This window comes from Papaver somniferum, chromosome 5 (assembly GCF_003573695.1).
Source record: "Papaver somniferum cultivar HN1 chromosome 5, ASM357369v1, whole genome shotgun sequence".
Taxonomy (NCBI): domain Eukaryota; kingdom Viridiplantae; phylum Streptophyta; class Magnoliopsida; order Ranunculales; family Papaveraceae; genus Papaver; species Papaver somniferum.
The window spans coordinates 142,187,260-142,205,427 of record NC_039362.1 but is presented as its reverse complement, the minus strand read 5'-3'; the positions used below and the strand labels follow the sequence as shown (position 1 = coordinate 142,205,427).

At 37.2% G+C, this 18,168-nt stretch overlaps 1 protein-coding gene and 1 non-coding gene across 2 annotated transcripts in view; one reads left to right on the top strand and one right to left on the bottom strand.

Moving 5' to 3' along the window:
* Positions 1 to 13,281, bottom strand: part of LOC113279754 — a 31,146-nt gene extending 17,865 nt beyond the window's left edge. Inside the window, exon 1 of the mRNA XM_026528424.1 lies at positions 13,068 to 13,281. Coding sequence (XP_026384209.1) covers positions 13,068 to 13,281 — 214 coding nt within the window. The remainder of the gene's footprint in view (positions 1 to 13,067) is intronic.
* Positions 13,282 to 17,801: 4,520 nt separating this feature from the next.
* LOC113284718 lies at positions 17,802 to 17,924 on the top strand. Its single transcript, XR_003328342.1, has one exon. It is a non-coding gene; the product is annotated as a U5 spliceosomal RNA (small nuclear RNA).
* Positions 17,925 to 18,168: the final 244 nt, after the last annotated feature.

The following is an 18,168-nucleotide window of genomic DNA, read 5'->3' as shown; positions in this document are numbered from 1 at the left end:
CCAGGAATGTGTAAAAGCCAGTTTGAACAAGGCACGGATCATTGATGCTGTCGCGGCTTCCGCAGTGCTTCAAATTAGGAAAGATATTCCAGGCTTGGTTGCTTTTATTTCCAGATGGTGTCCAGACACTCACACGGCCATATGCAGGTGGGGTGAAATGACTGTCTCCTTAGAGAGCGTGGTCGTGTTGCTGAACCTTCCTGTAATAGGAAACCTCGATGTCAAATTGTCTGTAGGTGAAGAATAAATGTGCGCCGCTCTGGTTGCGAAATCAAAAGGATTAGTTCGGAAAGAAAACGAGATGAGGTGCTTCTATGGCTGGTGGGTGTCTCAGTGGTTTTTCGATGAGTTGGAGCCGAATCAGAAGAATAGTACGCTTCATGTCACGGCGTTCTTGGCTCTTTGGTTATCCAGAGATATTTTTGATGACGACTCGGGTAAGAAGGAGATAAGACAGGAACTTATCAAGTTTGCCATAAAATTTGCAAAAGGTGTCATTCTCCCTATTGGCGGCTTGTTTCTTGGTTCTCTGTACATACACTTGGATCAGCTGGTCGCGGACATGTGCGCTTCAAATGGTTACATGAAAGTGGATTCGTGTATTCATGTCGCCTTTATCCAAGTGTGGTTGTGGGAGCAATTCGAAAGGTATGCTCCAAAACTGTTGGCCGTACTTCCCGAGTCTTGGTGTGGCTTTAGGATACTACGCTGGTCGAATAGGCGCCCAAAGATTGGTTCCAACCTGGTTGGATTCCTTGACAACTCGCACACGGTCAATTTTCGTCCATGGGCTCCGGTGCATGGGTCCATAACTCAGATCAGTACCTTTGATCCTGCTCCGAGCATGTCTTTGTCTTCTGATAAAGAGGACATGAGTGTTAGAAAGATGGTATTCATGCGAAGCTGCACGCCTGGTTATGTGTCGTCTTTCTTTCGAGGATCTTGCAAAGCAGTCTCTTACAATATTGATAGGGCGACTCGGCATATGGGTTTTGACCAAGGGGTCCCACTTGTTCGTCATGCCGGTTGTTCCAGAAGTCTCGTTTCCAACTGTTCTCGATGCTACTGTTCTTGTGTCGGGTAAAAGTCTCCTTTTCCTGCTTGCGGAACGAAATCCATCAACAACCTCCAAATATAACATATTTTGGCAGAATGAGTTTCTCGTTTTCCATGGATTCGTGAATGATGTGGTAGAAAACCGTCGCGGTAGGCCTTCTCATGCGGTTTTAGCGGAGCATCCACTGCTGAGGGATCCTTCTTCGCCCAAGCGAAAATCCGTTAGCCCGAATGCTGATAGTCCCCAAGTGAAGGAGCGAAGATCCAAAAGCCGTGAAGATGGTTCCCAGTCAGTTTCGACAGCCCTACCGACTTTCAGTTCGTCCAATATGCGGGTACGTGTGATTTTCCTCTTGACTTTAGTTGGATCGTGTATATCATTGTTTCTTTCCTGAGTATCCGTCTTTGTATCTTGTCTAGGGTCTTAGCAGCATGAACGCCTTTACCAAACTTGCAAGTAGTCAGAAAACATCGCTTCTCGAGATGGAGGGTGGAGGTGCTGAGCCTATCCGTGGCGATGGGGAACCCGAGAAGGATGAAAGCTCAGAGTTCAGTGATGGTGAGAGTAGTTCTGCCGACAGCAGTGCTGAATATTCCTCTAGACAGTCTGAAAACGAATCAGTGAGTCTCCCGCATGTTCTTTTTTTTCCTCTTTGGAAAATATTTAATCCGTGATGTCATAGGGGGAAACCGTTTATGAAGATGGCCCTGAGACGGAGACTGGTGGTGATACAGCTTTGTCTCCAATTGTGGCAGCCGCACCGGGCGACCTTGGAATGGATGTTGATCGAGATGAAAACGTCGTTGTGACTCAGACAATGGAGAGTACTCTAGTGGCCGCAGGTGCAATTTTCGTTAGGAATCCCTTGTCGGTTGCTGATGTAGACGCGGGCGCCACTTTCAACCTTCCATACCTGGTTCCTTATCCGGATCATGTGTTGGTCGGGGGATTTAGCGTGTAAGCCAAACATGCGGCGCTATACACCAAGATATGGGAAAGCTACTGACATGTCGCCACGACCAAGAAGGTTACTAGTCGATTTGCGTTGGTTAAGCGTGTGGAGGAAGCTTTGTCTTCGATTGACGACATGTGCAACGTGACCGGTAATACTGTTTCTAAGGATGTAATCTCGAGCTGGAGGTTCCATCGTGACATGTGTGTAAACTTCGAGTTCAATGTTCTTTGGTTCGTTGAAGGTTTCTCTGAGGTTGAAAAGTTTTTGGTCGAAACAGTCGAAGTTCCTTCTGCGGATATGGTAAAGAAGCAGGAAGCGGAAGTCGAAAAATTGTCCAGGAAGCTGAAGTTGAAGAGGGCGGCTCTCCAAAGCACGAAGGAGGCTCTTGCTAAAAAGAGCAAACCATTGTTGAAAAAATTTCCTTGGATGTATTTCTATCTTCTGAACTTCTTATTTTTAGGTTTTTTTTTTTTTCGAAAGGCAAATGAAATGCCTAGTTTATGGTTTTGATTTCCTGGATTTTTGGGTTGATAGATAAATGTTACCTTGAGGGTTTTGGATTATTCTTTTGGAATGAATTATTTTGGAATGGGTTGTTTTGGGAATGATATTGTCTTGGTCACGATTGCAGGTAATGCAAACATCCCAGGAAAACCATGGAACCGTGAGCGTTGCATGTCGTAGATGACATGGGGTGAAACATAACATGGTTATCGGTTTCATCATTCCCGTGAAAACTTAAAATAGCAAACCATGTATTTTGTCTAGGTAAGACTTATTCGGTTTTTCAGGTCTCCTGATGAAAACGGAATCTTCCGGGTGTAAAACCGAGTTTTACGGGAGGCACCGCCGTGATTGTGGAAAGTCCCCAGTCGTCTCATCTGATAATCGAGTCGTCGATCCCTGGTTGAATCGTTCGCTTTTAAACTCTAGGCAGTCCTCAGTCATCCCTCGCGTGTCAAGACTGATAATCGGGTCGTTTGGTAACTGAGTCGTCGATCCCTCATCCTTATGACACTTTCTTATAACGAGCATAGTGTATGTCGCACGTTGTAAACCGCCAAACCAATACCCAATGAGCATCCCCAGTTTGTGACATGTGTTGATGTCTCGAGTGTTTTCGTGGAAAACATGTAGCATGTTATTGTTGTCTGGCAAGTTGAGCTTGGGAGACTTGTCGGCTCGGTGGTGACCTTCAACGGTCGAGATTATACATCTTAAGAGGAAGGTAGCCGTTGATTATTGCAACCTTTTGTTTGGTAGCCAGTGGCATGAAAGTATGATCAGTATGGCTTTAATACGGCCCAGTTTAGGCGCGGCCAAAAGTTAGGGTTTTGGCATTGTTTAGGCGCGACCAAACTAGGGCCAAAGGTTGCCATGTGTTAGCTGGCAACCTTGTACGGCTAAGATATGCATCTTAAATGAAAAAGTGGTTGTTGATTGTTGCAGGCCTTCGTTTTGGTAGCCGCATAGGGAAGGCTAGGATTTACATCTAGGATTAAGCTGCTACAGACTTTAGCCTACTACAAGTTAACTTCAGACTGAAATGTAGTTGAGTCCCAACCAATTGAATCCCAACAGGACTCTACGCACTTGATTCCCTTAGATGATCTCACGCATAACTAAGATTTTCTACGACCCAAAGTCGAAGGCTTGATAACAAATTTGTCTCACACAGAAAAGTCTATTTAATAGATAAATCCGTCTTCCACAAAAATACCTACGAGTTTTTTTTCCATCTTTTGATAAATCAAGGTGAACATGAACCAATTGATAATCCGAAATTATATTCCTGAAGAACATCCTAGAAATATCAATCACCTCAAAATAACTTAACGATATGGTAGTCGAACAAGTTATTGCGGAATCACAAAGAATGAGACAAAGAGCTTTGTGATTACTTTTTATATCTTACCTATCGGAGATAAATCTTGAGAAAATTTTAGAGAAGATAGTACTCAATACGATAGAACAAAGTAAGATCAGAACACGCAACTATAGAGAAAATAGTTGGGTCTGGATTTACAATCTCATTGAAGTCTTCAAGTCATTAACCTATAATGGTTTTAGGAAAAACCTATGTTAAAGGAGAATCGACTCGAGTCGTAACTAATATCGCACAGGAGGTGTAGGGATTAGGTTTCCCAGTTGCTAGAGTTCTTTCTTATATAATCTTCAAATTAGGGTTTGCAATCAATGTTACCTTGGTAACAAAGCATTCAATATTCATCGTCAGATAAAAACCTGATTATATTCAAGCTAATATCTTTCAACCGTAAGATTGACTTAGCTTGTTAAGCACAAATGAAATGTACCTTCATTTAGGTATAGGCAACCGTACCCAAACATGTACACTTAGTTGGTTCAATAATAGTTAACCGAAGTTAGCCATATGAACACTTTTATATCAACCTTGTTGATCTTCATCACAACTAGTTCAAATGAATCAAATGAAACTAGTTATAGAGTTGTTCAATTGTTTATATTCTCATAGAAGTATACAAGACACAATTGAAACAAAATGAGTTTTTGTTTCATATGCACAAGAATCAATTCATGAACATTATAGCATGGTTTATAAAGATTACATTCCTTATTAAATAAATATATCTGTTCATGAGTATGTAAACATACATAACCGAGTTTAGAACTTAACCCACTCAGGTATGCAAACGGGTACGCATACCTAAGTTCTCGGACTTGCTATTTGTTCGCCAGTATGCAAACGGGTACGCATACTGTCGTTCATGGCCAAACTCAGATGAAATCAGTATGCATACGGGTATGCATACTATAGTTCCCGCACTTCACCCATTGAATCAGTGCGCGTATGGTGCTTTTATGAATAGACTCTTTAGATGTTTCCATCTAATCAGATTGGTTCCTCAACTCCTACAACCAAGATGTTCCCATCCACTTAGATTGGTTAGTGCCAACCTTAATAAGCATAAATTTCTAGGCTTTGGAGTTTATTTATTGCAACTAAAAAGTTTCTCCATACCCCCAAACTTAAATCTAACATTGTCATCAATGTTCTAAAGATAAAATTAAAAGCATGAACAAGGAGAAACTGTTACCACTCAAAGCAAAAGAGTTAAGGAAAGATATTACCGTGGTGCATGAGACTGCGTTACCTCCCAAGAAGTGCTAAGTTTAAAGTCTCCAGACAGACATCGGAAGGAATTGATCACCTCATAGAATCATAAAGTAATAGCCGGAATAACTGGGGATCACCAAAACTAAATAGAGTTATCACAAGTAAAAGGAATCAGTAACATGCCAAGAAAATTAACAAATAAAGCACAACCTTGTCTAGTTTCCTGTTTAAGACAACTACACCTAGCTGTGGTTCAGGTTCAGGTTCTATAACAGGGTCTAGATAAAATATTTTCATTGGTTGCATTTCCTCATAAGTTAGATCTGAATGTTCAGGTTCTAGAGTCTGGAAAAACTCAAATACAAACTTAGAAGCACATAATAATAACCTGAATAACTGGGGATCCTCTAAGTCAATCAGATTTGATTCACACATCTGACCATAATGAGAGTGGTGGTGTTCCTTAAACAAATGTGTCGACCCTGATCTCCTAAAGTAATTAGGTTAAGTCTCAAAACTCAATAACTGACATATTTCAAATTCAAACGTTTCCACAATTGGAATAAAAGTTTTTGGTGGGAAAACAAAATCAATCTGGGTATCATAGTCTGAGTAAACCACATCAACCAGAGGATGGGTTTCTAACAACTGAACTTCTTCCTGGATATTATTAGGTTTGGGAAAACGCGTATGAAGATAATCTTGTAAAATGGTTGAGGCACATATGTCAAGTCCCAAGTGAGGGACCTTTTTAAGAGTGAAAGCACATGGAGAATGATGATCACCCCCAAACTTAAAGTTTTCAGTGTCTCTAGAAAGACTAGTCACAACTTCTCTAATTTCTAGGTCATCAGATTCCTAGAAATGGTCAATTGATTCTTCTAAGTCAGGTTCATCCTCACTCATCTCTACGAGTTCATTTTCTTCTAAGAGTAGAGTTTCTAAATTTCTAGACTCGAAAATAATATTCTCAGGATAAACTAGTTCCTCTAAACCATCATTGGCTTCGTAATCAAAAGGAAGTACAACTTCTTCTAAAACGGTATTATCTCTAGTCAAATCCCCGTCCTTTTGAATAGGTGGATAATAATTAAAATTATCGGGATTTGAACCAGAAATATCATTATCATTATCAAGCTCAATAGGAGTAACAAATTCCTGGTCACCATGCCTAAATACTTCATATTCTTCATCAACATTGTCCACATCATATGCAAGATAGGGATTTTCTTCCCTGTATTAACTTATCACGCAACTAGCTGTTATTTACACACTCCAAACTGATTGATACACGTTGTAGACTCGCTCCAACTGATCAAAACCAACAGAATCCCGTGAAATAACTCTCTCTGGATTGGATAAAAACAAATTTTCAGAGAATATATCCTCTTAAATCCCACGTAATATGCTCTTATGACTCAAGCGTAATCCGAAAATATTTGTTACCATGTTTAACGCAACAACCACATGGGAAGATTTTATTCATTGTTTTCCTTCCAAAAACACGTCCTGCGACCTATTGATTAAGTGACAACATGATCGCAGCATAATATCCATGAAAATCTCCCATAAATCTTTCCCAAAATCTCGTGCAGTAGTGATGAAATATTTCCCGCCGAAAAAAGATTTTCAAATGAAGAAGAATGGGGTGCCCCCTATCCAGAGTAGGGGCACTTTAACAGCATGAGTGCCCTGGGGTGGCCCTTATTCAAAATGAGGATGCCTTTAGCACTTTTCTGGGGGTGCCCCGAGAAACTTTTCAAGCCGAATTTTCCAAAAATGTTTATTTCCCAAAAATACCTACAAACACATAAAATACCATAATAAGTACGAAATCGAGTACCAACAATACAGAACATTGAGGACAAATTAGACACAAAAATGTGTCTATCAGGTATGCATACTAAATTCCCGGATATGGAATATACATGTGCATGTACGCATACTATGCTTATTCCAATCAAAGGTTAATTGTTCTAAAATCCCATTTTAATCATTGAAACATTCACGGAAGACGGGAATAACTGTCTGACACAAACTATTAGCTTCAAAGAAATTTTCAAGTGATCAAATGATCAATACATAACATTCTGAGTCTACATCAAATGACTGTCTCAACCAGGTGATCTTTCCGTGATCATCTTTTGACTTTCATCAAGAATAAAATATGAACTTGGTTAAACCAAAAGCTTACCAACACATATTTCGAGAAATATGGAAGCGAGTTAAAATCAGGTCGAAATATCAAATGTGTATAAGATAAAGTCTATATAGCTATGCGACTTTTGTCTCAATAGGAGATATAATAGAAATAGATTTCTGAGTGATAGATGAGTTCAAGTATCCACATACCTTTTGTTAATGAAATTCCACAATCTCCTCTTAGTAGTTATTCGTCTTCTATCGAAGAACGCCGTGAAGTCTAGAGCTCAACTACACATTCTATCATAATCCGAGACATAGCTATAAGTAGACTAGAAATCAAGACTTATAGTTTTCACAACTAAACTTGACAAACAAGCTTGAGATAGCAACGCTTGTGAGTTCGACCGAGCAGTTCCCTAACAATCTCCCCCTTTGTCAATTTTAGTGATAAAACTATCAGTACATATGGATTACAAAATAAATAAACTTTGTAGCTTCTCATCCAGCATCACAGTTGTTGAAGATCCATAGCCATAACAATATATAAAAACAAGAAATTTTTGTATTTTTATACAGTGTCATAGTATTATTACACAACATCAAAGTTTAATTGTATCACAACTTTGACAATAATACCATGGTGATATGTATCACTTCTCCTTAGTCAATACTTCATCTCACAACGAAAACCACTCCCCCTTACATAATGATCCGTAAAACATATGTATTTGTCGTGTGAACTACACAATAATTCTCCCCCTTTTCGTCAATATGAATTGGCAAAGGTACGAAAATTAGCGGGATCATAATGAAATTCTCATAGAGATACTTCATGACTGAAAGAGAACATATCAACTTTGTTTCGATGATTTCACATTGTCAAAATTTAGTGTATTCATCAAAGAGTTTATAAAGATACAAGAAAACTCCTACAATATTCCACAGCCACACTCCCCACAAAGATTTGGCAATTAAGATGTTAGAGCATTGCACGGTTGAACCCACCAAGCGTTGGTATGTCAAGTTTGGTTGTCATATTTTTTAGTGAACCAAAACTCCTTTAAAGAGTCGCTTTGATTATGTACTAGAGTCAACTTCGTGTAAGTTAAACTAGAAAGTTATTAGGATATAAGACATACAAGTATTACTCGAGGACTTGAAGAATGTGAAGAAGTAAAGAGATACATCGACAACATCATCCTTCCTCTTGAGGTTAGTAATATTTTGACTTGAACTGTTTCATTCCTAACGTATCTTTCAAGTCGTGCTATATTGAAAACATAACTTCGAAGTTGTGAATGATTATACTCTAGATAGACATAGTATTAAGGAATTATAATACGAAGTATAACGCTTATCTTTTGAACTTCGTATATAAGACATCGACATAGTCGTATGAATGCTATTGTGATTATGTGTATGGGTATAGATGACAATTTCGTCCTAGGAAACAATTTTTTACATTCGTTTAAAGGAAGTACATTCATAAACTTGTTTTGTGAATCGAAAGGGAAATCGCTAGGCTTATTGGTATTGTTATTCATTGTATATCTTTCGATTACCAATATAGGTGAGTTAGTAGAACCGATCATAACGTGTTATGTATCTTGGTAAAACTACTCACAGTGCCTGATTTATGTATTGGTATGACTTTTAGTGTAAGCGATTTTAAGTAATCACCTACGATGGTATGATCAATATTTGTAATTGGTGTGACCGATCCTAGTAATTGGTGTAACCGATCCTAGTAATTGGTGTGACCGATCACAAAAGAATGTGTAATCGATCCTTGTAATTGGTGTAACCGGTCCTGGTAATTGGTGTAACCGATCCTGTTAACTGGTGGGACCGATAACAAGTAATACCATGAGTATATGGTAACCGGTCCTGGTAATTGATGTAACCGATCCTAGTAACTGATGTAACCGGTCCCTGTAACCATATGGAGGTAGAAACGATCCTTGTGTTTGGTATAACCGTAAACCCATGATTAGTGATTTGATAATTGATATTGATCAATCACATATAGTTCCTGAAAATCAGATGAACCAATTCTAAACTTGTTTGGAAGTGTGGCAAATCGGTTCCAAGATTGTAAATATGAAAAAGGATGTACAAAGATAAAAATGTTGACATACTTTGAACATGCTCTGTAATTCTTATATTTTATTGTTCAAAAATATTCCTTAATAACTAAAGGAGAATCCCGAAACGAAATAAATTGAGAATCTTTTAGTTAAGGTTTTTAGTTTTATATGCTTTTAATTGCCAGCAATTAAATGCATATCTCTGGAAAATAAAAATTGGTAATATGCATTTACTAATTGGAGATTTTTTAGTGAGATTTCGGTAAATATTTGGACAAAGAATTTCCAGGAATTATGAAAACCGATTTGGGCATTTATTTCATATCTTGAGAATATTTTGTTTTGGAAATTCCTTGGTGTCCAAACTTTTTTTGTATATAAATACATAAATTTGCAATTCGAGCAAACTAATCCTCAGAGACAGCAAAACTACCAAGTTGTGTTGTTACTGGTGGGGTCGTCTATCCGGAGAGGAAAGTACCATAATTAGGAGAAATCTCTTACGACCGCTCGTTTTAAAGAATTCTTTGGGATTGAGAAGCTCTACGAGTACCGTTGGTGGGTAATTAGATAATTGCAATATTATTAGTTTTCGATTTGATTTAATTGACTAATGGAGGTTGAACTTTGTTTGCTCCTAGTTTGTTTATACTTGAGAATCTTCTCTTCTGATATAAGATTCACTCAAACTAGATCGAAGTTTCGACGGGATCTTTAGAACTGTTTTTAGATCTAAAGACGTCTTGTGATAATCCATTGTTCACAGACTCCGTTCTGTGCGTGATTGGTCACAAGAGATTCAAGTTGTGGTGTGCAGGTGTTTATTGAAGATCTAAGAAGATTTGAAGACAAACAAGATTTCTTATTGGTTTCAAAATCTTTGGTGTGCACAAAACTTGATCGGCTGGGGATTCAACTATAATCGGTTTATCTTGATGGACTTGATTGATTAGTTGTGTAGATCGGCATCAATATATATATTATCTGTGTGATTTATATATTTGATTGCAAAATCTAAACCCAACTAATTTGATAGTTGAATATTAAATAGATCCAAGACCCCACAATGGAGTTTATTGGTTAAACGGAAGAGCCTTTTTCAAACTCATATCACTGTGGTTGAAAAGAGTTGTTACCGAACATATTTGTTGTTCCTTTACTGTTTGGAATACGAACCAAATGGATTGTTCCAGTTCGTGAACTTATTGAATGTTGGAAGCGCAGGGATACTGAAGAAACTAGGTGAACTATAGGTTTAGTTGCTTGGTCTCAATTATACGAAGTTGGTTTGATTTTGTATAGCGGCTTAATTATGAGAGTATTCAATTCTGGACTAGGTTCCTGGATTTTTCCGCATTTGCGATTTCCTCGTTAACAAAATCTTCCTGTGTCTTTTACTTTTCTATTTCCGCAATTATAATTATAAGTAAAATACACAAAATTTATTTCCGAATATACTTGATATCAATCCTATAGAGTTTGGTTAAGTCCGAACCTATTATCAAGTATCACACTTTGATTGTTGTATTGTCTCGATCTCGTATCCATAGGCGATCATACAAAGTGTGAATATCGTTTCGTTGTGTTGTCTTGACTCAGTCCATAGACAATCACTTTAGTAAGAGGACTTATAGGTGGAGAAGTTTTATATTGAGGTATATTTGGGTACCCTCGTCTTTTCATAAGCGCAAGTTCAATTAAAAAATCTTCCCCATAAAATGTCATTCCCGAAAGAACAACAAGAGCGACCTTACTTTTACAAGAAAAGAAGGATTTCTATGGATATTAACAAATCACATAAAACATGAATTTGTATCATGTAAACTCGAATAAATTAATCCACAAGAGAACCTGTAGATTAATTTAATCGGAAATGCTCAACATAAGAGAATTTACGGAGACATACAGTACTTTCACATAGAAGTGGATCAGGGAAAGATCAATACTGCGAAATATACAAACATTCATTCTATGAACTTTTGAATATACAAAATATTCAAAAGTTCATTATATTTTCCATCAATATTTGCATAGTGACACAATAGACTTAACTTTTGACATATATGAGATAATCATAGTTCACGGACGTAAACACACATATCCCATACCATATTTTTGCAATATATAAAACAATAAAGATTAATACTGTAAAATCATCTTCCAAATAACTTAGAATTTAAATAAATAAATCTGAAAACATTGCAAGATGGAATCCGTTGGAAATGGCTATGTGTAATCACAATATTTGCTATTCCAAACCCTAGTTATCCTTCTTAAAACACAGGAATAAATTCTCATAAGAAGTTTCGTAGAAATCGTAAAGCTTTTTCATAGCATCCACTGAGAATTCCATTTCATTATTGAAGAACCCATTAATTATGGGATCATTTAGTTCTTCCAGATCTTCAGGAATATCAGTTAACTCACTAAGGCTATGGTGAAGGATTTCATTAGCAAAATAAATGATTTAAAATCTCAACTCATGTTCTCTTTGGAAAGGATAGCTCACTATGAACAAATGATATCTCTGACAAAGAACACTCTGTGAACTGAAAACATCATTTTGATAAATAAACAAAAAACAGTTAGAGGAATAACCATTTTCATCATTTGTAGACTTCTCATTTTTCTTCCTTGAGGATTGGATTCCTTCACAAATATAGACATTAACTGCTTTTACTGCATCCCTTTTTGTGATACCTCTAGTTACATGAGCCATGAAACTGTATCTTTCAAAGAAAAAAGGAGCGAAAGGCATTTTGATCGCAAATGAATATAAATAGAGCACCAGAAAAGTAAACCCAAAAAAAAAAATCGAAAAAGTCTTTACGGTTCACTATCCATTATCTATTTTTGATAAAAATATAGTATTCAATTGCATATATTAACTTATATAAACCCAAGTAAAATTGAGGATAAGAAATTAACAACTATAAAAGACTTAGCAACCTTGATGCAATCCTCATATTCTTAAGTTAATAATGAGGAAGCAAATATCACTATAATGAGATAGTGATGGAGTGAGCAGAATACTCACATCTTGTGTCACATGGTGACTTATCAAGGTTTGTTGTATAAATAGACTTCTTACCTCGTTTGACTCTGGTTCTGTTAGACTACTTATTGTCTTCAGGAGTTCCCTGTTTTTTACCCAAAGCCAGATTCATCCTCTGCATGTCATTCTGAAGTTTACCATTTGTTTGTTGTTCTTCTTGAATTTTCAACACTTACTTTGAACATGATTCGCATTTCCACAAAATAAACAATCCACAGACGAATTTTCATTTGCGGATTTGACTCATGTTTATCCCAACTTTTAACATCAGTTATTCTAGAACCGGACGGAACAAAAGATTTGTTTGTGCTCACAGTCTTTCTTTTGAAACCTAAACCATTTGTGTTTCTAAAATATTTCTGATTAAATAACATTGTTGAAATCTTGTCAGAGCTTCCAGACAACCTTTGCAGTTCATATTTAAGTGTATTAATCTCTTTTTATTTTATAGACATGATTCTGGTGAATTCATCATTAAGACAGTCAATCTCAAGATTCTTCACCTGAAGTGATGAATCACGTTTCTTCAACCTCTTCTTTAGTTGAAGATTTTCTTGGTGAATTTCTTCATTTTTTATCCAAGAATTCAAAAATCTTAGTGTCACACTTGCATTCTTCAACAACTTGATATTCATCTAGTAATTTAAACAAATTCTTTAGACTCTTCTTACCTCCATTACAGAAGATGAATACATCATCTGCAAAAAACAGATGAGTAGGATGAATTCCATTCTTCATAACCATTGGTTGCATCTCACCCTTTTCCATCAAAGCAGAGATGTTTATGCTTAAGAAATCCTCCATCAGAACAAAGAGAATCGGAGAGAGTGGAACTCCCTGTCTCAGTCCTCTTCCCACAGAAAAAAAATCCACATGGGCCTCCATTAACTAACACATAAATCCTTGCTGATTTGAGAAGAATGATTAATCACTCACACCAAGATTCAGAAAGACCATATTTCAAAAGGACTTTAACAAGAAAATCCCAACTTACTGAGTCATAGGCCTGAGAAATATCTAGCTTAATTCCAACATTTCCACCCCTTCTTTTGAATTTCATCTCATTGACCAACTCAGAAGCAAGCAAAACTTGCTCACGTATGTTTCTTCCCTTGATATAGGCTGCCTGCTGAGGTGATATTAATTTTTCCTTAAGTCCACTCATTCTTTTAGTGATTATCTTAGTAAAGATCTTGAAAACCACATTACTTAATCCAATTGGCCTGAATAGATTTGTAGTTTTAGCTCATTGTGTCTTAGGCAACAAGAATAAGAAACTTGAGTTCATCCCTTTTGGTATAAATCTTCTCCTCAAACAGAATTTGATGGATCCTACCAAGTCATTTTTGATAATATCCCAACATCTTCTAAAAAAGATACCAGAAAAACCATCAGGACCAGGAGCACTCTCTGGATCCATGTCAAAAATAGCAGCTTTAATCTCCTCCTCTTCTGGGATTATATCTAATTTCTGCTGATCTTCTTCAGTAATGATTTTTGGTATAACATCCAACAAATTTTATGCTTCATTCACAGGCTGGAACTCAAACTTCTTTTGAAAATGATTAACCAAAGCTTCAACTATTTTGTCTTGGTCTGCAATTACATTACCATCATTGTATTCAAGCTCACTAATCATGTTTTTAGCATTTCTAGTTTTCATTTTAGTATGAAAAAAATTTGTATTATCTGAACCTTCTTTTATCCACTTGACTCTAGCTTTTTGCCTCATCAGAGTATTAGCTTGAATTTCTCTACTAGCATGTTCATTATGGGCTTGAAATAAATTAGCAAGAGCCTCCTCATCAAATGGGTTAGCATCTGAAATTTGAGTTGCCAAACTTACTTTATCTGCAGCTTCCTTAATCTTTACTTGGACATTACCAAAGACTTCCCAGTTCCATGTATTGGGAACTTTTTTTTAACTCCTTTAACTTGTGTATAAACTGAAAAGCAAGATCCCCCACCACATTTTAAGACCAACAATTTGATACAACTTGCATAAAATATGGATAACCGAGCCATATTTTTTGGAACTTCCTTGGAGTATTCTTTGGCTTTGGAATATTAGCACATCCTCACAAAGGTGCATGATCAGATACTATTCTCATGCCAACCTTATACCCCCGATCACCATACGACTGCAACCATTTTTGATTAAACACAACTCTGTCTAAATTGCATAAAATTCTCTTGCTTCCATGTTGACACTTATACCATGAGTATTGTAAACCAGTTTTAGGAGCTTGCAATAACTCACACTGATTTAGACAATCATTAAACTCTAACATTGAATTTATGTTAGGGACTCTACCACCCACCTTCTCATCTTGAGTAAGTACTGCATTGAAATCACCTAAAATAATCCATGGTTTATTAAGATCACTTATAATCTTTCTGTGGTCAGCCCTTAACAACTATTCTCAAGCATAATTTAAAAAATAACTAAACTTGGGTCCTGACAATACCTTCTACTCTTCCAAATCCTTGACCTCAAGGATTAGCTTTGGAAACTGGTGTGTCATGAAGTCCTTGTCTTCTCAAGTAGCATCTTGAGATGATAAATTCTCCTATTGCACTAACTCTTGGGGGGATGTTTTGGTTACCCTTCTTAACTTTCCTGCTGCCCAAAACTTGTAGAGGATTCACCTTCATCTCCTTGTCCTTGTTCAACTTGGGAAGTGTAGTTTGGGGTAGCAATCCTGCTCCTAGCTTGGTCTTCAACTGGGAGACATAGAATGTGGGATGAATCTTTGACTCTGGTGGAAGTTGCAATTTGTAGGCCATCTTCCCAATCCTTTCAAGTACCTTATAAGGGAAAAAGAATTTGGCAGCAAGCTTCAGATTTTTCCTTAATTGCATTGATGTCTGTTTGTAGGGTTGGAGCCTTAAATACACCCGATCACCTTCTTTGATCTCCCTTTCAATTCTCTTCTTATCTGCCTGCTGTTTCATCCTGTGTTAAGCTTCTTCAAGCACCCCCTTCAGCATTTGTCCCATGATCAATCTCTGTTGTAAATACTCATCTGCACCAAGACTGATTCCAGCATTGGTAGAAGATACACCAAATTGTGTAGGCTTATAGCCATACAGAGCTTCAAAGGGTGTTAACTTCAGGCTGGTATGGTAACTGGTGTTAAATCACCATTCAACCAGTGATAACCATGACACCCATTTGTTAGGCCTATAGCTTGTCATACACCTCAAGTAAGTTTCAAGGCATGCATTCACCCTCTCAGTTTGCCCATCTGTCTGAGGGTGATAAGCAGTACTTAAATGCAAGGAGGTTCCCATTCTTGTCAGTAGGCATTGCCAAAAATTGCTCAGAAAAACACTATCTCTGTCTGACACTATGGTTTTTGGAAGTCCATGCAATTTAATGACCGAGTCAAGCATTACCTTGGCCACTGTTGCTGCTGTGTAGGAATGGCTGAGTGCTAAGAAGTGGTTGTATTTGGTATATCTGTCCACTACCACCAATATAATCTCTTTCCCTTCAGATTTGGGTAGACTAGTGATGAAATCCATGCTAATGTATGTCCAGGCCTGTTCAGGAAATGGAAAAGGCTGTAGGAGTCCTGCTGGAAGGGTAGTGAACCCTTTGTGATGTTGACAAGTGTCACACTCTTGGACCATCTGGGTTATGTTGTTCTTCATGCCCTTCCAATAAAAATAAGACTTGGCCTTCTAGTAACTAGCCCTTGAGCCTGAATGTCCACCTACTGAAGAATAATGCACTGCTTCCATGACCTTTCATCGGTGCGTTGAATTTCTTGTGAAGGTCGTCGAAGTCTTTCTGATTAACCATGGTTAACAGGCAACACAGATCGACTGCTTCTGATACCAATTTCTCGTTGATCTCCCTTTGCACAACTTCATAAGCGATATCATCCTTGTGGATCGTCTTACCAATAAGGCAATTACTCCACTTGTTAGTTACTTCATCAATCTCTATAGCTAAGATCAAACTTCTTCTCACACTCCTGATCTGATTGAGATTACAATTTGTATCCCTTATCCTCCTGGTTAGAGCTTCCAGTTGTGAATTATTTTGTTGCGCCATCTTCTTTCGATATTTTTTGTGTTTTTCTGGAGATTTTGATAAGAAAACTTCTCCTTCACGAGCTTTATAAATATTTTTCGGAGAGAATATTGGCTCTGACTTGGTAACTTTTGTTCTCAAATTTTTAAATTTCGGAGATCGCGCTTTTTTCTTTGGCGAATTACCAACTCTACCCTTTATCATTCTGACTCTGCAATTTCGATCCTGTGTTGAAAAAATTAATCCCAAATTTTGATACGAATTGATTTGATGGTTGGTAGCATATCCCACTGATTTGTGTATCCTATATACTAACGAGCATAATACAAAAAAAAACACTGTTTTTTGAAATCCTACACTTGTTGTAGATTTGAATCATCCATGACAGATGCAAGAATAACCACCGAAATAAAGGAAAATTGAATATCTCTACACCACTGCTCCAAAAACCACAACTGGATCACCAATGAAACACTACTTGAGTTCTGCAAAACATAAAAAGAAAATTAGCTCCTCATGTTTACAAAGAAATGAAAAATTATTTTTATAAAAACAAACTATTAGAATCATAGGGTATTTTATGAAAATAATCAATCTAATTTGAAGTCAATCATAAAGATATAAATAAAATCACTAAAACAAAGAAGAGAACTAAGTAAACAAACATAGAATTTGCAAAATCATGGAGATTTGAAAACCAATTTTTAACACTTTTGATCAATTAGTCTAGGTACTAACCCTTAATACTTTAAATGTTGGGTACCAAAACTAGGTGTCGGACATTGATACCAAACTTTAAATAGCCCTTTAGCTTAATATTTGAGATCTTAATAGTTTTAGTCGGGTATTCCGCGTCATTAAGAAACATGAACACTTTTCACAGTAGAAGAAGACCAATTCTTCTACGGATTTCTTAGCATTTTGTTGACTGCTGATGCTGTTTTGATGTACTATACTGTACCTAAGTTATGCAACTGATCCTTTATTCTCAGTTGCTAACTTGTCGAAAGCTTATCATTTAGCTCCATATGCCAAAATCCTACTAATGAAATGCATGGCTCCTATTAAATTCAAAGAAGTATGAATGTTGTGGCATGACGACAAGTAGTTAGGCCATTGTTGCTAATAAAAAAAAGAGGATTGAGAAGGATCCAATGAATCTAATAAAAGAATCAAAAAGTCTAAACAATGTTGGAGGTTCTTGGATGCATGGTACATGATAGAACTTACTACATTCATACTAGCACAGTGTTTGAAGTATAGCAAGAAACTTGGACTATTAGTCCCACATAGGTCAGGAAGCACCACTATGCTCAAATTGCTCGGTATAAAAGTAGCACCTCACTCTCCCAAATGAATCACGCAGCCGTGCGGTAAGCACAAAGCGAACTATTCTTTCGCCTTTTACTAAAGAATACCGTGTGCTTGCCGTTTATAAGCGGCATACGCCTCCAATTTTTGGAGGGTTTCTCTTTTTTCAGGGGAACCCAACAATTTTCAAAACCAAAGCTTACCCCTTGTTTTGTTGAAGGCATGTCCTTTGACAGATCCCATCGAAGGAGAATGTTCCTGTTAGATGGCAGGCACACATCACCCCTATTTTAGTTCATGGCCTATTTTAATCAGTTTGTTTTTGTGCCCATATTCACTCCTACTCGGCGAACTTGAGCAACTTTTATGTAAAGTGCTTCCTGCCACAAATATCTTCTTTTATGTAAAGTGCTTCCTGA